Here is a 24,341-nt window from a genome sequence, read left to right on the forward strand (position 1 = left end):
CGCGCCAAGAGACAGTTTTCAGAATATTGTTGGTTTGATAGTTAGCATACCATAAACCCCGGAAGCTATAACTGTGATTAACGCTTATTAGTGCAAAAACTACTGATGCTTGACCAGAAATATTTATAAATTCCAAACATTATCCTTTTAACTTCAGTGAATTAACTTTGAACTTTAATATATCTACGACACTAGATATCTTCACTGGAAAAATGTCAGCTTGTAAATAGGATGAGGCCAGCCAAAAATAGCGAGCTAGCTGTCTAGTTACTAAGTGTAACAATACCAACTCAAAATTAATTCGTTCATCGTACACCGTCGATAAAATATTCAATTCAAGACCAGATATAACACCAGTATTATTTATAGAACTCTTGTAGATAAATTTTGTAATAGCTATTCGTAATAACCAATATTATAAATTGTATTGTTGTCTGTATATTAAAATGTGTTAAAGAAAAGTGTATCAATGGCAAATATAATAAATTTGATGTATATCGAAATTCAATTTAAATAAAAATTTCCAACTATCTGAAATCGTAATACGTAAGGTGCATAACATAACGTCCGAGATAAATCATATGTTACAACTATTGTTAACAACACTGCCCCGCAGGTCATTTTGGTTATACAATACACAACTGTGTGTCATGATACTTATCTTTAAATCAGTGTAATTTGTGCACATCTGCATATTTAATCAACGGAAACGATTTGCCGTAAAAAAAAAAAAAATGTTACATGTAAATTACAGAATATGGATATTGATGGCAGAAGTTCTTTCAAAATAGGCCTACGAGAATATTGATAAGTCAAAGTGATTTGCAACATACTTACGAGAAACTTGTCAAATGAAGCAATTAAAGTTATTTCAAAACTGATATAGTTTTGATGCAATGCCAAAAAGTTTCAAACTGGAATATCATGCAATTAGTACGCAATCAAAATGAAGGGGATTTTTTTGACACATTTCATTTTTATAGCTTTTTATCTACTGGGCAACTTTACTTACTAGGTCACAGATAGGTTTATGGCCCAAAAGTACCTCCACTATGGGTTGTAAAAAGGCAAAATATTATAAAGTGATTAACATTTCAGGCAAGAAAGGATTTCTCAAGTAAACAAATGCCACAACGTCCAACATGTTATTTTCTGTTTTATTACACTTTTTAAGAACTGGATAGTTTGTTGTTATTGATTTAAGGCTACAAATTATTAATAATTTTGTTCAGTGAAAATAATTCACTATTGAGGAAGAAATGAAAATAATCTTACGTATACAAGTCTTTCACACAAATCCTAAACAGAGAACTGATTCTCAGTCTTCTATATCCTAACCTTGTTACATGAATATATTAAAAACATTCCAAAATTGGTATTTATATCAATTTACATCATTCCCTTCGTGTAATAATTTGGGTTTAGAGATAAAAGAAAACACAGCAACTCAATCACTGCAATAGCTAGAACATGTATTAAGTGTTATGTTCCAAATTATGCTCAAAAACTAAAGTAAATAAGCCATTAGTTTTCACTTAATTTAACTAAAATCATTAATATGTTTCACAAATATGATGATATATTAACATACAGATAAAACTTAGACTTTTATAATATTTAAACCTGGTTAGTGTACATAAGAAACACAAAGTATTCTAAATCACACAAAAAACAAACAAACAAGTTCTTGTCTATACTGTACAGCACGTTTAAACTTTACATGACTATAAACAAGAAAAAAGTAATTTGTTTTATACAAGTTAAACAAGAAAAATAATGAATCTGGAAAAAGAGTTAGAAACTGAAAATATCCAAACACCATTACAAACTAATACTAAATGTGCATTTACAAGCAATGTTACTAAATACATTCAGGCAACTGCCATGAACAACAATGTCAGAGAAAGTTCAACCTTCTTTACAACACAGTTCAAATGATAGCAACTCTTACAAGCAACAGTTTTTAGGAACAGCTTAAAATAAACATAGTAAAACCTAAACATTAAACAAATGTACAACATTCACAATTGAAAACGTGTTGCTATACACAAGTGAAGCAGTGGATAAAGTTTTAAAAACGTTTCTTTTTATAAAAAAGAACGGCATGTTTTTAAAACTATTTTTCACATGTAACAAGTTTGATAGCCTTTATCAAATTGATCATATAGTTCTGCTCTGTTTTTCCAACTGAATTTATGAATGAAAATTTTGTCTGCTGTGGGGGAAAAAAAACGGATTTAAACAAAAAAAATAGTTACTCTGTTCAAGGAAAATTCCATCATGCACAATACTGTTACAACTTGTGGCACCACTTTGGTAAAATCTTTATTTCTTGCTAAGTAATTAGAAATAGCTATGTTAAAGCTCTAATTGTTTACACTGGCACAAATACTTCACTGTATGTGCATTAAATATTAAAAATAGGACTAAACAATAAACCTAACACACACACCTTTAGTAAACTGCTACTAAAGTGTACCCTTGTAACTAAAACATCGATATCTTCACAGCCTCCTTTCTGTAACCCCTCAGGGGTAATTCCCACTTATTTTTTACATCAAGCACACTGTACAGTACCAAGCAGTCTGCTTTAACCATTACAGGGTCAAATTAATTGTCAAGAGAATACAAATGTGTATTTCTTAAACTTTAGAATTGCATATGAATACAAAATCCATTCAAACAAATGAAAAATCTTGCAGAACTTGTATATTTCCCACTCAATATTGTGACACTAAAAATTATGCTCTACAAATGTCAAAATGATCATTCAGCAACATAGTGTATTTTGTTTTCTATAGTTACAATTTTGAGTACATGCATTAATACTGGTAGTTATTAAATGTAATTTATCAGTTCACAATTCTCAATATAAAGCTGCATACTTAAATAAAATTCAGTCTATTTATAGCTACTGAATACTAAAAATGAAACCAATATATATATTAAACCTTTAGTAAACAAGTCTGGCATGCTAAAATACTAGTTATTAAATTAAGCTACTGGGCAAGGACTTTCATATAAAATACATGACAAATTTCACTCAAGAATATTACTACAACAATAATATTACACACCAAATTTCAGAGGAATGTGGGGGAAAATTGTTTTTATAACAACCTGTCATGAGAACTACTTAAAACGTAGGTGTTTCTAAAGAGTAAAACAAAATATAAATGTCTAAGTTTCAAGAATTTTTAAATTGAAGTTATTTATAATAAAAACTGTACAATATTAACATAATGAAACTTTACAATATTGTTACATTTAGTATAAAACATTTTAAGTAGCATAAAAATAAAATCAGGTTTCATTTTCATATAGGAAGAATAAAAAAAAACGACTTTTTTTATTAAAAGCCATGAAAATGACTAAGAGTATATATGCATGTATGCAACAATTTATGTAAAAGCTATCAAACTGCTTAGATTAAAATTTATTTCAGATTTCTTTGTCATAAATATATAATTCCAAAGTAACAATCAAAGCAATCAGATGATCTGCAGACTAATGAAATTAACAAAAACAAGCTCATACTCTGTTTAAAATAAACAACAAAATTATTTTAATATTCATAAAACAATTTGTGGTACATCATTTATCCAGCATGAACAAGGAACCGGTTTGCAATGGGAACCACACAAGAGGTAGAACAGCTTTCACTTCCTGGAAGTGAACAACTTTGCCACACATTTTGGGTTGTAACACCAGGTGTTGCTGCTTCATTTTCCTCTTTATCAGTGGAACTACAAGAGAAAAGTTTAAAGTGAAATTATCAATAACTGTAAAAATCATTTACCTTATTTATGAAAAAGTTATATAAGTACTTTATTCCAAATTACATTACCAATATATTTTATTTGGTGATCAATTAAAACTTAAGTACAAGCCATAACTAAAAATTTAAATGTTTTATTAAGAGTTAAACTCTTCTATTCATAGTGATCATCTCGCATTAAACCATTTCATGTCAGCCAACAACCTATTCTTTTTGTATAGACCAACCCTAAATTATTTGTAGTTTACCATACTTTATTAATGTGCATCACCCACATTTTAAAACTCTGTAGATATAAACACTGATGCTTCATTATTCTTCATGAGTACATGACGCGAACATTGTGGTAAAAAATACAGCTAGAGGGAGAGGTATTATCTGGTAAGTTTGCTGAATATATCAATATATTACAACAAATCAAGGTGAGAGGTTCTAATTATATACTATAAATGTGAAGTTAAAGTCTGTAATTGGTTAGGCACTGTTAACATATTTGGTTGAAGTAATAAAACATAAGCTGAACAACTTACAGCACAGACTTATTTCATATACACGAGTTCGTACTGAGAAAGTTTCATTTACTTTTGAACAAAGAAATTAAATCTTACAAGTTTTTCATTGACTACATTTTGATTTCAAGTGTAATGATAGAGATTTTGAATAACTGTAAAAATCCATTATATTTGTATTTTGACACCAACACATACACACAGGATCAAACTTGGCATGATTGGGGATACAATTAACACTACAGAAGAGTTAAAAAAAACAACACAAGACATGGAAGAGCTGTACCACAAAATAAGATATACGTTATGGGCTTATATGTTAGATTTTATTGAAATAAGAGTAAAAAACCCCACTTTTGCTGTATCCATGTGTTTAGTTGGTACTACAGGCAAAAGTTATGATGAAATAAAACTTAATTGTTAAAATTACTCAATTTAAAAAAGAAAATCTTACTGTAACAAATACTTTGTTAACAGGTTATCTTGTAGAAGCACACACAATTATTTCAAGCTGAATAAATGAATAATTTCTCAATATTTTCTGGAAATTCTTAGAGGGTTGTACTAACTACATTTTTTAATACTTTCCACTTGTAAATTATTTTTAAACTCAAGTCTCTTCTGGTAGTGAATCTTTTCTCACAACTACTTATACACCTGCAAAATATATTGAGAATGATATTAAAGCATCTGTGAAATAACAATTATACTTAAAAGATTTTTTGTCTTGAAATTGGATTCGTTGACAGTTGATAAGTTCCAGTAGTACAGATTCCCAGTCAATCCAATTATTGTTAATGAAATATCTGGCACATGAAACATATATACATGTGTGTGAAGTATACATGCTTTAGTATTTACAAAAAACATCAGGTTCAACTACTTACAGCAAGAGTGGTGTGTCCATTTATGAGTAACTACAAAGTTACTTTGAGCAATTACTTATTGCTGTGCCTTGTGACATAACAGACATAACTAGCATGGCAAACATTTCTTTGCATGTGTGTTTTTAGAGGCAACTGTGGCTCTCTTCAATTAACAAGTAATACCATTGCTGAGTTGTATATAAATTATTATTCAACTCACTTTGAAAAGTCAGTTCCAGATGAAAGTGGCTGATGCTCACAAATAGGAGCCAACTGACTAAACCGCCAGCGATTAAATAATCTCAGGTGTCTCACAGTACGTACAGACAACTTCCAGGAAAGTCTTTGTCTTAATGGATCAGGCAAACAGCATTGTTGATTATAGATAGACAGTATTCTTTTTACAGTTGCATTTACAGCTTTCATTTCTTTTTGTTTTATCTGTAATTTCAAACAAACTAAGACTTTAAAAATTAATACAATCTTAGTTTCTACATAATTTCAATACACACACATTGGAGATAAACTCAATATAAATACATTCTAATATTTACTTGTTTGTTAGAGATGTAGGGTACTAAGAATCACAGATCTTAAGGTTTCTTATTACATCCATTTAAAATACACTTTTCTAAATAGAGCATTTTAAATAACTGGTAGGTCTAAAAGAGTAACAAGATGTACTTCTAGTCTCAAATTTTTAAAGTTTTGAAAAAAGAAATTGTACTAGTGATCATTTTCAACTTCTATTTAATGGTTAATAAAATTAACTGGAGGGATTTTAATTTTTCATTACTACAAACACGCAAACGATATGGAATGATAAAGGAAAAATAAAGGTTTACAATGGCTTAAATCTAGTAGCCATTCTGTTAACATGTATGAAATTTCTGTGATTAAAAGCTTTGAAAAAAAAATCTGAGGATATTAGTATAGATATTACAGAAAAATCCTGATCTCTCCAGGAGACCAACGCAAGTTTCCAAGACTAGAAACTGCCATACTGGACTAAACTTACATTTTTGTGCCTCAAACACTCCCAATCAGTAGGATTCAAATACTCTCAAGATACACAATGGAACATTCAAAATATAAGCAAATCAGATTCTAATAACCACATTTAAATTTCAAAAACTAAACATATTATTTTGTTTATACAACTTCAAATAAATTTTGATTATGAACTTTTTGATATTATGACTTCTTTGTTCCTTGCATAAAGAACTTAAAATATCAAAAAATGATTATCTCATGAGGGACATTTTCTAATGACATTTCAGTACTCTTCCAGAATCATTACTTGAAAAAAAAATCCAATATTTTCAGGACAAAAAAAATTTGAGATAATTTTTTGGAATTCAAAATCATTAGAAGTACAACAACTGCACAAGTATTAACAGATTAGTTTTATGTGATGTTTTGAAAGATTATGTCTGTTACACAGGTTTATTTTGTAAAATGTTGTCAAATGTCTTAGTCATGTCATTGCTTATTCATTTAATTTCTATGGTGAAGTACATTATATTTGTAATCACCTCAAGTACATTCCTCTCTTTTAATTTCAATAAAGTATAACCTACATTTATTAATGCACTTTGCAGTCATGAAACCATATATACCTTACAGTATGTTCGAAGGTCTGCTATAAAAGCCTTCCAATTCCACGTATTGTCTTCTTGGTTTTCTATCTCATTGCTTAGGACAGCTAGAGCTACAATACTCCTCTAGATAGTAAAAGATAGATAGATAGATAGATAGAGAGAGAGGAAAATCACAATAAAATGTTTAATAATTATACACAATATCAAACCATCTGAAAACATTTCAAGCTTCATGGAAAACTGTAGTTATATCTAACACTAACTATGTATTTTACTTTTATCTGACTGGTTAATTCACAAGACTTTCCCATGTTTAAGGATGAAAAATACACTAAGCTCAAAATTTGTATAACATGATACACAAAATAGTTGTTACACAGTTGTTACATTTTTAGATCAATACAGTCATGTCAATAAAAGCAGACTGATTTACCAATAAAAAATACACCATTTGCTTGCACTTAAAGTATTCACACACTGTTAAAAAATAAATACATTAACAAATGTTTTCTTACATAGTTTCTTTTGCTAGTTATCTGTATGCTTCCTTTAAATCAACTTCTGCATGCCATAGTATGTGCATTGAGATATTTATTATGTCCACCCATACATTTAAAGATTGTCATGTACAGCTAATACACATTTTTGTCAAACCATTTTCATTAAAAGAAACCCAAAATATTTCTAAACTGTTGATCTGTAAGCACCAAAGGGGCTCTGAATATCACGTTCTTGAACTTCACCTTGACTTAAGTAACATTTCCTGCTTGCCATTACTCTCAAACTCAAATTTCATGACCTGTACCTGTTCACAATAGGGGTTAAATTGGAAGCCAGAATCATCTGCATGTTGTTTAGCATCAATGTTTTTTCATTTTCTTACTTCAGGAGCTTCATTTGACAGTGCCAACAGCTTTCCCTCCACTTTAGTTATAATTTTTGCTAAATGTTTCCAGATTTTGTTGTCTATCTACAGTTTCTTCTCTCACTAGACAACATACTCTTTCTTGAACTGTTTCTGAACTATTGTTAGCTTTATTCAGAATCCTGATTTAGAATTTACTTCACAGATGATGTTAGAAGTGTTCAAGTGAAATGAAAAACAGAGGCAGGTGGATGTTGTAAACATACAAATGTTCAAATTCAAATATCAACCAATGTCCAAACTTCTTAATTTAGTCAATAATGGTGGTAAGAGTTTGCTGTAAATATAATCGTTCACAAATATTATATAACCAAACATGTATGGGATTTGAATGAGAGACATCCACACAAGAGCTGTAACCACTAAGCAACTTTGACATTAGTATTTGAAATGCAATGTTTAACAAGTATTAATATAAAATACTATGGTATTTGTGCATTTCTGAATATTTAAAGAGTTTCCTCTAAACATGATTACTTTTTAAAAATTTTAAATTCCCAGCTATAACATTAGACTTCTACTTCAGGTTTGGGCATTCAAAAACTGAGGCAGCTTAAAATTAAAAATTAGTGGTGAAATAGGAGTCAATGGCCCTCAAAAAATGTTGCCTGTCCCATAAAAAAAAGTATAAATGGTTTGACTCTACACAAGTTGATTTAAGAGTTTCTTAACCAAACAGAAATTGTGACAGACCATAAATGGACTTTCCCAGCTTTATGAATACTCACAAGTTATGCATAATTAAAAAATGTCAATAATATGAATGTATCTCAGAATGGTTGTTATGGGTATTAACATTGTTATTGATAAGGACAGAACAAAGTTTTGACCTTCTTAGGTCATCTTCAGGTTAAGAAAGAGAATTTGAATGTGACCGTTGATGGACACATCTTAGGGATGAGAGTATAAACGAGTACAGGACTGTAGGGGGCATTGCAAGTGAATGTTAGGTTATTAATTAGTATAGGTATAAAGGTGTTCCTTTATATTAGTTTAATTTCAGTTTTAGTTGCTGTATAAGTAGGGCTTTTTTGATTTTACATTTCTTTCCCAACTTAATATCTGGGTGTTTTCTATGGTTGTGTTTATTTGATTTGCAGTGTTCAAAAACGTGTGAAGGTGGTGTTTTGAATCCATTTTCCGTGTTCCTGCTTGTTTTTCCAATATACAAGTCATGGAAGTTATCGCATTGTAGTTTTTACTTAGTATGGACTTTAGTTTTGTACCTGGTTTTTGAATAAATTTGGGGTTTACTGGAATGTTGTGTTTTGTTATGTTTTTCTAAATGTTGGTGATTTTTTGCTGATGTTAGGAACATGTGGTATGCAGCAGTATAAATTTTTGTAGCTTGTTGTATCTTGGGATTTATTGTTTGTTTTTGGGTGTTATCTGCATATAATTTTTTCCAGTTTTCTGAGGAAATTTATTGATGTTGATAAAGTGTTGTTTTATTTTGTTGATTTCATCGTTAATTTTATCAGGTGAACATAGTTTTGTGGCTGTGTTTATTTGGGTTCTTAGTTGAGTTATTGTTCTGTTTCATGTGCTGAGTCCCAGGGAATGTATAATCCAGTATGAGTGATTTTTTTGTGGATTTCTGTTTTGAATTATGTATCAGTTCTAGTGATGTTGAGGTTAAGAAATGCTGTTTGGTTAGCTTTTCGTTGTTCACAGGTGAACTTAATGTTGGGATGTATCAAGTTAACGTGGTTGAAAAAACTAAGTGTGTGTTCTGTAGATGCGAATCCAGCAGTTGTATCATCAACACACCCGTACCAGTTATTTTCTCCTTATCAATAATAGTGTTAATACCTATAACAACCATTCTGATATATTTCAAGTGAGTTTCTCGTCATCAAGAATAACATGAATGGCTACGTATTCAAAGTAAATGCATTTTCATTAATATGAATACCATTACTTTGTCCAATATTCAAACTTTTTTTTCATGAATGTAATGGAATTGATATACAAAAGTGCATTTATAAAATTTGAGCTTTTATACAGATCAGTGATATTTTCAATCAAAATGCTGCTTTAACTTTTCTTATATGACACCAGACCTGCATCAAGAAAACATTTGAAAGATGTACAGACATTTTTTAAACACTTTCCAAAAATAGGCAAGTGAAAATTGCAAACTTAAAACATTTGGAGAATCTACCTTACTGCACATACATTGTTTGTAAATGTACATACATTAGAGCAAACACCTGAAATCAACTTTGCAGACTGCACTAGTCAAAAGTAGAAACAAAAAAGAATATTACTAAATTATGATGTACAATTGACCCAATTTCGATTATGTATGGTAAAATTCATGATGTCATTGTGTAGTATTGTTATAATTTTAACATAAAAAACTGTAAAGATTAGAGAATATACTTTGAATTTTTATTGCATTTAAAATAATTGAAGTTATAATTAAATTTGCAATAAAGACTTCTCTCAAACCTACACCAACAGATTAGCCCAAATTAAAAACAGTTAGATGTCATAAATTGGTTCAACTTATGCTAATCATTGCAAAATTTTAAAAACTGTACTGTCTAGTGTTAATGCTTCAATTACACATAAAAGTATCAAATTTAACTATTGAAAACAGATTGGAAGGGAACCAATATGATTTGGTAAAATCCATTACAATCTTCTACCAGAACTTCATTCTAATTATACTTTCAGTTGTTAGAACTTAACATAATGCAAATTTCACAATATACTATGTTACAATGTACCTTGCCTTCCAAAAAAGGAGAGTAATATGATAGAGCTTTTATAGTTACATGGCAAAGGGGTGTTTAAAGTTAAGAATAAATTAGCTAATACTGTTCTTAGCTGCCAAGTCTTTCAGAAGCAGAAAGTTATCAAATAAGTATATCTTATTGTTAGAATGTTTTTCTTTCACTTTAACAATTTATAACTTACCTTAAGAGAGACACTCTTATGGTTGCATACCACTACTTCAAGTTTCTGAGTACATTCTTTTAGTGAAAATGTGCTAATTCCCTTGCTTGTTATTTGAGTAGCACAGCAGTATAGTGCATAGAATAGCTCCAAGAAATCAAGAGATGTCAGAGGTTCCCGTTTCCAGTTTAGCTTCTGGATAATGATTCCTTCCATTCGTTGCAAGTCTCTCGTGCTACAAGTAATTTGGCTGATCCTGATTAATTCTGAAGGAGGTATCTTGCTAGTTTCTTCCACCCATCCCATACAAAGGTGCAAACAGCTTAGTGCAATACACGATAGATGCTTAGGTTGAGCCTGAAAGTTCAGTTTAAGTACATAAATTGAGATACAATTACATTTCTTATACTACACACCAACATAAATTCTTTAAATATTGATAACACAAGTAGAAAGGTAAACACCAGATATGTCTTTATGATTAGACCAAAATAATTGAAATTTAACTGTAATATGAACATGAATAACCTAAGTTGATGCTCTGAGAAACAAAAACATATATCTAAAGGTATTATTAATTGTATACTTTTGACAAGTTAGCAAATATTTAAATAAATACATGTATTATGGATCATATCAAGTTCTAACTACCATAACACACCAAACATTAACAAGGGCTACAACAAATAGTAAACAACTTCAGGCCATGTAGTAACTAAACAATTTTGAAAAGCAAAAATAAAAAACTGGTATCTGAAAGGTTAGGTTAATAAAATCTACTGCAAAACAGACAAATACTTGTAACTTGATAAAGCTTTCATTTATAGTCATTAATTATTTTCATGACTATTTCTTCCCATGTGTTTAAAACCAAGCTGAATCTCTTGTGAATAATAACAGTGAATAGCTGTTTATTCAAACAAAATCATTTCCTACCTTAACTTTTTCAAGAAACAGGTCCATCGTCTGAACAGTTATGATGAATACCTTTAATGGAAGATCATACCAAACCTTAAGACACTTCAAAACTTGAATCACATTGTCCCTCATAGTCCCAGTGACCAGTTCTTTTCCCTACATATAGAAACACTAAATAATACTAAAAGCAAAGATATACTTTATGTGTGACTGTTAAAGAAATATGGGACCAACTAGTTTAACTACAAATGCTGAGTATTAAAACCAGTTAAGACTAGCTCAGGTAGTATACTAAATAGCAAAGACAATATAGTTACTTCTTCCATAAAATGAAGTTTGGATGCACAGATTCAGTAGTATACAAAAAGTAACTGCCTAAAACTGGATTAACATTTCATTGTATCTATTCAATGCATCTAATAGAACAAATACAGTCAAAATAAAATATTTATTGACAAAAATATTTGAAGTTACGAAATTCTATAAGGCAATACACGTTCCATCAATATATTCATTCTGAGGTGTTATCTATAACTTTTGCTTTATATTGCAGGCCCGCAATAAAAGAAGCTGATGTTATGAGAAAAATGACTGTCATACCAGGCTGAAATATCTGATAAGAATTTAGAATATCCATAGGAAATATTCTCTGCTAATTATTTACATGTAATAAAATCTTATTTTTCTTGATCCAAATACAGCATATAGTCCCATATTCAGAAAGATGCAAGAACAGAAAACTGGTTGTTTAAGCTGGTAAACATCAACTAAAGCATGAAAAAGGTTAACTAGAGTGTTCTGTAAAGTCTGCACCACAGGTTTCCATCTTCATCTTTTCAATAATGACTTTTCCTGCACTAGTCATTGGGGCTTCATGGTGTTGGGCAGTTTCGACAATTCAAGCGTGCATTTTCTGTATTTTGCACAAGATTAGGACAATAATAATCAGGATACACACTAACAACTAGGATTTTATTACCTATGAAAGGAATATGATAAGTGAAGACAATATCAAGTAACCACTATTGACTGATATGACAAACTGATAGCCTTAGCCACTCTGATTACATACTGGTAACCTACATTGATAGACTGCATTTTTAAACTGTGTTGCTTGTGCAACAGAAATAAGAAATATTGCATGTGTTTTATAACCAAAGTGCATCTCTAAACCCACAGTTTATAACATCAATGTCATCAATGGTATCATTTCTCTCATAAGCAATATATAGTCCCAAAACACACAATGTATACCAGGGGTAGAAATATTCTAAAATTTCAGCAGGACACATGTCCTGCTGGACAGTGAAACTTACCAGACATTTGAAATTTTAGCAAGACACCTCAAAATTCTCACCAGACATTACCCAAAACAAGAAATCAAGTGGAGAAAATTATTATATAAAACAATTATTTTATTTATGGTACTGAAGCATTATTTCAAAGCAAGTGGCAACAAGCCTTGTATCCATTAAAAATGACATCAATCAAACTGGTAGATTTACTCATCCAGCACTAAGACATCGGCTGATGTAGATTCAGTATCTCTATTGTCTCTACGTGTGCAAGTTCTATGTGGACTCACAAACTGTCTGGTTTTTTTTATTGTCCTTCCACCAGGATTCTACAGACTTGCACAGTAATTCTGTGCTTGCAAGATCACAGGTCTTATTCTTAGCTAATTTTATTGTCATCAAGTCATGAAGAGAATCATTTATTAGTTCGGACCACCAGTCATCCTTAATAACTGCCATCTGGGAAAATCCACGTTCTGGTTTAGCAGATGACATGGAAATGACCTGCATGAGGCATACCAAGGCCAACACTGTTGATCCAGGGAAAGGTTTACCATTTTCAACAGTAATTTGACTTAACACGTGGGCCCACAATCCACTTGCACTACTAGCCAGGGACTCACTTGATTTGGCAAATCTTGTGGCTTTGAGCAGTGTCTCATGTGAGTCAGCTTGGCAAATATCAGCTGCAATGTTGAAACCCTTAGCTTCTAGCAGAGCAAAGTGGTCCAATAGTGTCTGGAGCTTATTATGGCCATAAGATGACAATGCTTCCTTGCTTTTAGGCCAGTTGCTTGGTTCAAAGATTTGAAAGGCATGAATAAAATCCTTATGAAATTCTTCAAATATTTTATTCGGATATGAGACAATTTTAGCTATGAAGATGGCAGTTTCTTCAGTCACAAATCTTTTGTGGCATTTTTTGAGCCCTTGTCTGACAACTAATAGTAATCACCTTTCCTCTAAGTAACCACTTGCCAGTTTGTTCACATATTGTGAGCTCTTTAACAATTTTCTGGGATCTCTCAAGATGATTCAGATTGCCAAGCTTCTCTCTGCAAACAGCGAGTTTGTCAGAAACAATGTCCACAGTAGCAGAATTGTCTTGCATTTTGAGACTAAGAGATATCAAAACAGGCAGAACTGCCAAGAGTATGTCCATGTACAGGATGAATTTAAGGCTTGTCAAAGTACTGTATAATCCTGCAGCTTTTTGTTCACATTCCCCTTTGTCATGCAGCTTTACTTGATACAAATGCTCTGCTAAAGCTGGCCAGTTATGAGAAACTGACTCCAGAGTGAACTCTTTGTAGGCAACTCACTGGGTTCCTGCCCCTTTTGTTGGCTTTACCAGCTTCTTTGAGGCCAGCCCAGTCTGTGGCGAGTTGTCATAATACTTCCATAGGTTTTCTAAAAAGGTTTGGAAACTGTCAAGGTAAGGGATGTCCTTGATGGCCTTCTCAATTGGAAGTTCCAATCTGTGACTAACACAGTGGATCCCTATAAATAAGGTTTTTGCACCTTCAATCTGTTGACAAGTCCTTTATTTGTGCCAAAATTGACAGCTGCCCCATCAGCTGTCAGGCATACAATTGATTGAAGCCAGTTGGGAAACTTGCCATATATGGACAATGCTGCAAGTACAAAAATTAGTATCCAATATTAGTTACTTTCTGTAAAAAAAACAACAAAATGTAAATTTGTACTTTGGAAAATTCAATTGCTCCATTATCTATTATGCTAGTTGTGCTAGGTTAAGCTCCAATTCTGTCAGTGGTAAATACATGGTTCTTCTTGGTTTAAATCAATTGAAAAATGCTTGAGTTTTCACTGATGTAGATTAATAATGGAATGACTATGTAACCCTGAATTAAAACACAAATGTACATTTTAATTTTTCTTAATTAGGAATTCAGGATAAATCCAGAAAATTCTCATCCCAAAGTAATTAAGAAACCTTTACCTGAACTAAGTGCCTGTAGCAAGTCTTCAGAATCAGCCCTCTCAACTGACTGCAGACACAAGAAGTGGATTACTGGGAAACAGTCACTGTCCAAGTATCTTACATAGACTATCTCCTACTTAATGTTGGCAGTGCCTGTTGAGCCGTCTGTCATAATGCCAAAGAATGAGGTGTGCAGACGAGATCTGACATTAATTCTAATTGTTTCTGCAATATATTTCTTAAAGATAACTGCTTGTTTGTCATTGGCATAATGTTCTGTCAAGTTCATACCAAAGTTGTGCTCCTGCAGCAACAGAAGCTCTTGAAGATCGCTGAATGGTTTGGCATTCAAAGCCATATAAAGGGCAGTCCTGAACAGCACAAGCAAAAGATCTTTCTCAGTCTGGTTAAGTTCGCTCAATTCTTTCATCATGGGAGTAAAATCAGGTGTTTCTTTTGCTGTCTTAGCTTGACAACTTAGATTGTGGGCATGACTGTTTTCATGCTCCTTAACTTGCTCTCAGGTTGGGAGATCCTGTTATGAAGGTGTTCTTCTGCCTTCCACTACTTTGGTCATATTCCCAACAAATTGAGCAAAACATAAGTCCGGTAGCATTATTATACTCCAGCCATGGTCGGCCTCTATTCCATTCATCCTGGAAACGACGAGTAGGCTTAGTGCCAGTACCAACAGTAACAGATTTTGCTTTAACACTTGGGCTTGGATCAACAAGCTTGGGTTTTTTCACTCAGAATTCCATAATATTGTCTTCTGATTCATTAGTCTTGCTCGTGAAGCCAAACTAAAATAGATCGTGAGACTTTCCCATATTTTTACTCTCAGACACAATGGTCAGATCATTGCGAATGTTTGGCAGCCATGTGACTATCCGGGACAGCAGGGATAAGGTGACCTAAAATGCGCATTTTGTGAGCGTTCATGACAGTTTTTTTAAATTTGCTTTATTTTTTTTGTCTTAAATTAAATCTTAAATTTTGCAAGTTATTTTCCACTCATTATAGAATATACTTTTACACAAAATCTTTGGGCTGTGCATACACAGCTTTTGCCTCACTTATTTTTGAGGGGACAATGTATTTGTGTCTGATACGTTAAAAATACAACCAATTAGTAAGCAAATTACTTGATGTGGCATCATATTAAGATTTAAACTAAAAATGTACAAAACTAAGGCTTCAAAATCAAAGAATGAATAATACACTCTCAAGGAAGTGATTATTATTACTAAGAACTTGTTATCCTTTAGATCAAGGAGGAAAATTCTTTTAAAAAAACAACAACAACTACCTAACTTAAAGTTTATAATTTTCCCCATTTGATTTAATTTTATTTACAAGAAGTTGAGTACTGACTTCAGTTTGAGGCTCCTTGTACTCTGATGTCATGCTTTAATAACCCTACCTTTTTTCTCAATATGTTGATAGACCAAACAATTATTCATGGAGCTTTCAAATATGTTAAAAAAAAAAAAAAGAAAAAAAGGTACAAAAATAGAATCCCCATACATTACTAAACTTTATCTGGCTTTATAAATAAGCTATAAACAAAAAAATCCCAATACCATTCAAATACTGACTTTACAAAACAAATGTTTTCTTCTAACCTATCATCTTTCACTATCAAATTAATTTTTCTTGTCAATACATTTAATCTGTGCCTAACTCTTTAGGCATATACTTTTTCCAGTCATATCAGAATTAAATCATCAAGTAATTCAGATTTAGAAACATCATCAACTTACAAAAATTAAATTGTCTTTTCAAGTGTGAAAACAGTGAAACACAACCATACTGGGTCCATTTTCTCATAAAATTAAACAAATTCCAACTAACTATACAGATGTTTTGTGTGGCAGCTTATGTCAGGCTGGATACGAATCAGTAGCTGAGATCATCATCTATGCAGATTAGGCTTAGTCTATTGATCATGTGTGCTCAATTCTGATTTCCAGCAGGATATTCAAACTCCATTATGTAGTTGCTCTATGGCAATAGGCATTTTGATAGTGGTTAACAAATTAAGTACTAAAGAAGCTGTATGACTGAACCAAAAGTGATTAGAGTGCAAACCAAACACATGACAGAAAAGTAAAGATTTAGATTTTCACATACTCCTTTTGAACTAAAAGACAAACTTGGTATTTAAAACGTGCACCAGGAACTAGGCTTTGATGCCAATTAACTGACATGTTTATAATAAAGCTGTTTAATGAAATTATGAATGCAACTCGGTAAAAGCTTGTGACGTGCACTTTAACCCACTGTTCCCCAAGTGAATGGGGTTAACCATATAAAACTTGCACTCCATTGTTACAACAGACCTTTAAATAATATAAGAACAAGTAAGGTATCAAGTTGTGGGCTTTCTCTATAAAATACATATTGAACAACCTTGAGCATATGAAGAAACTACTGTATGGATTTGCCAAACAAGTAAATGGCTTACTTATGTACCTAAAGGATTGTCAAAATATTGTAATTTATGCACAAACCTTTTCTGCCTGAAACCTGCATGACTGGTGGCAAACATGCTCATCCTCCTTCAGAATCTTGTCTAATAAACTCCATGTCTGTCCAACTGTTCTTCCACAAATCTTCACTCCTCCACACATCTCTTTCCACTCCATTCCTTAGAGATTCTGGGCCTTCCACCCTCTCAAGTGCCTCACAAGCCATACTCTCACACCAATCTTCTGTACATGGTACTCTTTATGGTAAAATCTCACTTTTCTAATATTTAGACAATTTAAAATCTAGATGAAATGAAAAAAAATTATTTCACTTTGGACAAAATAAAGTTTAATACTGTAAATCACAATTACGTAGTATTTGTAGTGTTAAATTACTTCGTGTCATAGCCTTAGCAGATAACTGATTTTCAAACATTCATAAAAGCAATAATGCATTTCTGTAGACTAAACTAATATGTACTGCTGCTTTTTTTCAATTAAAATTATCTCATACATCATGCTATTAGAAATCAACTTTAGAAAAATATTCTTACTAATAAAGTCATGCATCATACAACCATTATTTTCAGCAAAATTGTATTCCACTGCACATAATCCAAATTAAATGCAATAGTGGAAACATATCCATCTATAATTTTTTACTACTACACTGCTTTTACTAATAACCTGTGATACCATAAGGGGAGAGTATATGCCAGAAGTGAGACATAATTGACAGTGATAATGTAACAAACAAAAAAAAAAAAAAGGACCTGAAAGTTTGAATACTTTTAATTACAGTACATTATTGATAAATATTATAAACTAAATTTAATTTTCTGTGCTACTATAGATTATAATAGTATAAGGCTCTAGTTTAAAACTTGAAAAATCAGTGGCATTTACCATTTAATGTACTTTTGTTTGTGTAGATCTGAAGAAAGACTGTATAGAAGTTGCAATGTTGTCTACTTTTCTTTCCACAGGCATTTGTAATCCATTAATTTAAGTTTTCAAACCTACTATGTCTACTCTGACTAAAGTTGTAACAGAGTGAAACAGCTTTTATGATTATTGTTGTAATTACTAAATTTTTTGTTGTAAAAGCTCTTGTAATTGCTTGATGAATGTGCCATAGTTCAGAATGCAAATACATGACACTTGTATGATTTGTGTATATATTGGTTAGGTCGAAGATGTATCAATATAAAACTATAAGCAAATAACACGGTTTTCCCATTTTATAAATAGTATGTTCCAGTTTTTATAATTTCATTATGTTACAGTGCTTGGAATAGTTCTTATATTGTATATTTAGATAGTTTTACACTTAAACATTATTTTGCATTGTTAGTGTTGCATATGATATGGATTTTGGACTACCTTGAATCTCAGGAGTTGGACAAACAACCATAAGATATGTTGCCTTTTGGTTATTTCTGAAAATATTAACAGTGATGGAACTCAACACAATCTAAAGTATTTTATTTATTGATTTTATATTTTTGTGTATTAACTGAAGTTATTTTAATTAATTTTTATTGGACTGATTTCCCAAAGGTTTAGGTTTTTAGTTCTGATTTGATCACATTGTTTAACTATATTGATTCAAAACATCTGTTGTATAGTTTGTTTTATTAAACTGTGAAAAGGGATGAAATTGTATGAAGTTTTGGAATATTTCTACAGATCATGTAAATATTATTTCTTTTATGTGATATTTGTTCAAATTTATAGCTTTGAAATATAGAATGTATTGTGAATGTTTTTTAAGAACCAACTCAAACTGCTTACCTTTATTGTACAATTTACTTATGATTTTGTGCTTTCCTGTATTCTTTAAGAATACTCAAAATCTGCAGTAAATGAAGCAAACTGTCAGAAATCTATAAGGAAACTAAATCCTGACATGTGTGGCCTGTTCAGTCTCATCTTGTCTTCTGACAGGAAAACAAACTGGTCAACAAATGTCTACATGATCCCTGATTTGCTCTGTTTACTGTAGTTTTTTACTGTTGCTACGGTGTTCTTTTATGATTGTTCTCCAAGAAATTTTCTGTTAAGTTTATTTTATAAACTTAATTTTTTTGATTTGAAAAATAATGAATGTAGTTTTACAATTTTTAAAACCACTGGCACGAAATATTTTAATATCAAACTGTAATGAAGCTGAATTTTTTGAAATTGTTAATCCATAGGTTTTATTTAATATAACTCAAGTTTCAAATCCATTGTATATATATACATACACAACACACAATTTAACATTTGGTTTTAGCAATTTTCCCTGCAGGAAAACTGTAGCCTCTGGAAAAATCAGTTTGTACATGTTTTGTGTTCTAAGACTTGTGGAGTAAAAAGATTACATTACAATATATTTAGATAATTACCAAACCTTTAAAATATGAATTTTAAAACAAAAAATGCATACCCAACTAAAGTATAAAAGAAAAATCTGAAAACAACTTAATTGTCTCAATAACTATACCATATTTAGGTTTAAAAGAACTATAGCTCTATCATGAACAAAGCAGCCAACAATAGTATAAGTAGTTGCATCTATCTAGTAATGACAACTTGATGCCAATTTCAAAATAACTATTGTTGGATCACAGTGTAAAATTAGATCTTTCTAATGATTATAAATGTGTCTAGTAAATACATGTAGTTTGTGCAAAGCTCAAGGCTAAATATAGAAAGTGGGCAAAGCATTCATGAGGGTTTGACAGAATTTACTACTTGTTTGTTCTACTGCATTCAGCTAAGAAACTTTCACATACATAACAATATAGCAGTTAAACATATATTACAGTTTAGACACAAGTACCAAAAACTACAGTTGTATGATTTCCTAAAGTTTGAAATTGTTTGCTTAAGCATTTTGTGACAATAAAACTGCCAAACCTCCACTTACCATATCTTGCTTTCAAAAATTGTCATATATTCACCACATTTTTCTGTGACTTGTAACCAGTAAAAAGTGAAGAAAGTTGTGGTTTCTAAAGGTCTTGAACTAAGTGAAATTTAATATTTTAGTATAATTTTTTTCCTTGCCACTGTTAGAGTTCTACTTAACCAGGTATGGGAATTATGTTAAGTCCTTCTTTCTATCTTAATTATTTTAAGACATTTTATGTGCATGAAAGTATTTCATGTTTAAAACTGAATATTCAAATTGTTAAAAAATGAGATCCTATTATAACTTTGAATCAAGACTAAGCTTTGATGTTATTTTGGGGTGTACAAGTGCAAAATACACACACACACACACAAAGTATTGATCCAATTATAAGGTGACACTTCTGATTAATAATGAAGCTGCAAGTTTCATAGTCACCTTATAATTGCAGTCAACCATAGGCTACTTCTTCCTACACTAGCCTACTACATTCCTGAATATTCATATGGCATTTGACTGCATACATGCAAGTTTGCATGTACAAGTGTCAGATACTCACTCAAGGTCATCACTAATACTAATCCAGCTGCATGCAGTTCAATTATAGTACTGATATGACAACCTTTAAAAAGGATGCTAAGGCACTTGATTTTTTTTCTTCTCTTCTCTTCTCAAAATGGGGGTCACCTTATATGAGATCAATCCATAACTGAGCTCATACAGTATTACTAACTCACTTGTTCTAACATAAATTTTTATCTGTCATGGTAAAGATAGCTAAAATGTAAAAATTAGAAACTTAAATAATTTTAAATGAAATAAATAAAATATTTATGATAATTGATAATCACATGCCAAGCATGAGTGTGGTTATGTAATGCAAAAGAACATCCATTTTTCACACACAGTTGTCCAATGTAATGAATAGCTATTTCTCTAATCTTGGAAGGTAAGTTTCAACTTTAAATTAAAAAAAGACACTAAAAACTATTAAGTTTTAAAGTTAAAAATGTAATTTATACATTGTGCACATTCTAAAATGAAAAAAATGTGTAATTCAAATTTATTTCATACTTTCTGGTGTGGGAACAAGATCGGTCAAATAGGCCAAGCCTATAGTGTTTGGATAGAGAAAATGAAATTTAGTTTTACAAAGGAAAAAAAATGTATTTAGTGGGTTTATGGTAAGATATGAAATTTAAAGACTATAGATGAAAAATTTATTTTTACAAAATGATTCTGCATTTAACCTAGTAAGTGTGGCATGAAACTGACTACTTAAATTCACCCACAAATCTTCAGTAAACGTACTTAAATATTGTTTGCTTTTTTATGTACACAAAATGCTTGACATATTTACTAAGTTATCCAAATTTGTTGAAAATATACTTGTGAGATTAAAAGTTACACGTACACTTTCATGGTTGCTTGTGGTTATCAAGTCAGTCATTTTGACCGACCCTGTAAAGATTGTGTTGCAAAATTAACTCATTTGTTCAACTTAAACAGTGTCAACTCATGAAAATAACTAACTTATCAAAATTAGGGTTTCTTAGTAGTACTATCTGTGACTATTCCAACTATTCAAGGAATTGAAATAATGTCTTTGTTTGTCAAACACAAAACTACACAAAGGGTTATCTGTGCTGTCATCTTTGAGTATCAAAATGTAATTTGTAAATTAAGGCATTTCTTTGGAATAATAAATTAGTCAAATATAATCTGTTTATTAGCTTATTGATTTATTAACAAATTACATTTATTGACTAGCTTTACTAGTAAAGTACAACTGTTTAAGCAAAACACTTCTACACTGCTAGAATTATCTTTATATCCCATTATTCTACCATTATCATAATTTAATATGAAAACAATATGACAATACTAGTAATGCTCTTAATAATCTTGAACATCTCATTGACAACCTTTCATGTCTTTAAAAGAAAATTTGAAAATAAGATCCGTTTTGAGCAAGATCAATCAATTAGTTGAATGTAGTTCATTAATGATCCTGATATTTAATCAGTAAGTTTTGATGATCAGTCACTTGTAAATGTTACTACTTCCATCTTTTGCAATCAGGAGTCCAGACTGAAAGTGCTGAATGTGTTTGATAATTCTTTTGACCCTGAAAATGTGAGATGTCACACCGAGTTATCCGTAAGTATGTTGGTAGAAATGGGCCAGATGTGCATTACAAATTAAAATTTCAAACAGACTGTAAATAGCATGTAAATGAAACTCCATAAACAATTTATACACACTACTGAGTATCAAACAAAGTAGAGTAAAAACAACTTTTACAAAACCTCAAATTTGTTAACCTGACTTAACTAACTTTGTTTGGAAGGTAAAAATTTCTCCTGCTTCACCTTGTATAAATCTAAATGAACATAACTGAATTATGCTATCTTGGCTTAAACATTTTTTCTCAGTTTTACTTAAAACTTTGATAACAATCATTTTACAACACTACTAATGAGCTCATAATACACTAATAGCCATATTGTATGATTACAAGTATGATCTATGAATTGCAAAATAACAACCAGCTTTTACATAATGTGTAGGTGCACAGTTACTTACTGCCATACACTGCAATCAGCCTGCAGCTGTATCAGATAAACAGAAAAAGCACTGACTATATAAATTCTCTAGACCTACATTTGACTTAAGGATTCTGTAGTTGACTATATTTATATAAAATCGTGTGATGAATCAATACAATTTACAAGTGTAAATAATATTAAATAAAAAATTATGAAATGGGAATAAAAGCACCAACATTAAGGAAACAAGGTAGGAATGTATGGGTAAAATCACAACACTGTTTCTTGACATGATGTAACTTGAAGATGGATATGGCCATTATTCTACCCATTTCTACTCTTGTATTACCTTGAAATCTGATTCAGTTGTAGGCTTGAATTGAGTTTATCAATAGCTAATACTTTCTAAACATTCAATAAAAACTTTAAAAATTCCAAAAACAGTAGTTTTGATACCTTTTTATTTTACCCACCCATTACCAGTCAGATAGCTATAATGTCTACTATAAGCAGTAGTAGTACTCAGAGCAATTTTTATGCAAGATGAACATATCTCCCATTACAATAATAGTAGTACTATTAATAATAATTCTTGCAACCTTTCACTTTAAATTCTACAACACTCGAGATTTGAAATAAGCGCAGGGATCTCTTATTCTGATTGGACGTTGAGAAATATTTTGAATTTACCAACCAGCTTCTCTCCAGAACCTAGGCCTTAATCACAGCTGTCAAACTGTTAAGACTATTGTACAACCCAAATCTTGGAATAAAAACTAAACATTTAATTTAAAAAAAGTCAAAACGGCTTTAAACGTAATTAAAACATATACCGTCCACTTAATTACAGAAACAAAATACATCGACGAGGTTTATTTCTTAAATATTCTACTTACGATAATATCTCATTCCTACTTGTTGTGTCCTCTACGTTCGAGTTTGACAATAAAGTCACCTTAAACATAGAATCCCATTCCGCTGGTACCAATAGTTGAGTTATTCGACAGATAACTGCGTCAAAATATAGTGCATAATTAATAACATTATTGTAAAACCATATACTTCACCAATAATATAATACTTAGCAGTTAAGAAGAAATTAAGTAATCATATCTAAATTGTAGAAGAACATAACTGTTTCACAATATTATTGATAAAATAGACAAATAAACAAAATATGCAACGAGCTGGTAGTCACGAGAGCTGACGTAATTTTTACTCATTGTGCACATGCGTACAAACTAGTTACTAGTTACAAACTTGGCATGCAGATTTTTGCTGTAGATAGTAACTTCTATAATAATTTTTCGTTAAGGGTGTGTTTGAATTACACTTATCATTTTTGTGTTGGTGGTGGTATTGAACGCAGATTATGATAGAATTCTTCCTTGAAATGTTGCGTAATAACATAGTAATAGTCACTTGGAATTTGTTGTTAGCTCTCCATTCTTGGTTGCTGTTCAATCAGAATAACGTAACACCTAAGTCATATCTATCAACCTTTTTGATTCTTTACGAATAACAACAAGATGTAAATACTGATTACCAAATTTAGCGCTATCTGCTGAACACTACAGGATCTGAAATAGTTTATTATAATAGTCTTCATTAACTGGTAAAATATCTAAAGACAAGTGTCCGAGATTCATTTACAAACTTATTTATTTATGAATTTATTTAT

At 31.1% G+C, this 24,341-nt stretch overlaps 1 protein-coding gene across 1 annotated transcript; it reads right to left on the bottom strand.

Annotated features, from left to right (window-relative positions):
- Window positions 1-1,139: 1,139 nt before the first annotated feature.
- Window positions 1,140-23,695, bottom strand: LOC143236708 (cyclin-G1-like). The gene is made up of 7 exons (XM_076475127.1): window positions 23,557-23,695; window positions 17,255-17,515; window positions 11,520-11,657; window positions 10,605-10,940; window positions 6,773-6,877; window positions 5,374-5,594; window positions 1,140-3,746 (listed from the first exon to the last, which is right to left on the bottom strand). Exons 2-7 carry the CDS (start codon window positions 17,387-17,389, stop codon window positions 3,599-3,601), a joined length of 1,083 nt encoding a protein of 360 aa, XP_076331242.1. The 5' UTR covers window positions 17,390-17,515; window positions 23,557-23,695; the 3' UTR covers window positions 1,140-3,598.
- Window positions 23,696-24,341: the final 646 nt, after the last annotated feature.

This window comes from Tachypleus tridentatus, chromosome 13, assembly GCF_004210375.1.
Source record: "Tachypleus tridentatus isolate NWPU-2018 chromosome 13, ASM421037v1, whole genome shotgun sequence".
Lineage (NCBI taxonomy): Eukaryota > Metazoa > Arthropoda > Merostomata > Xiphosura > Limulidae > Tachypleus > Tachypleus tridentatus.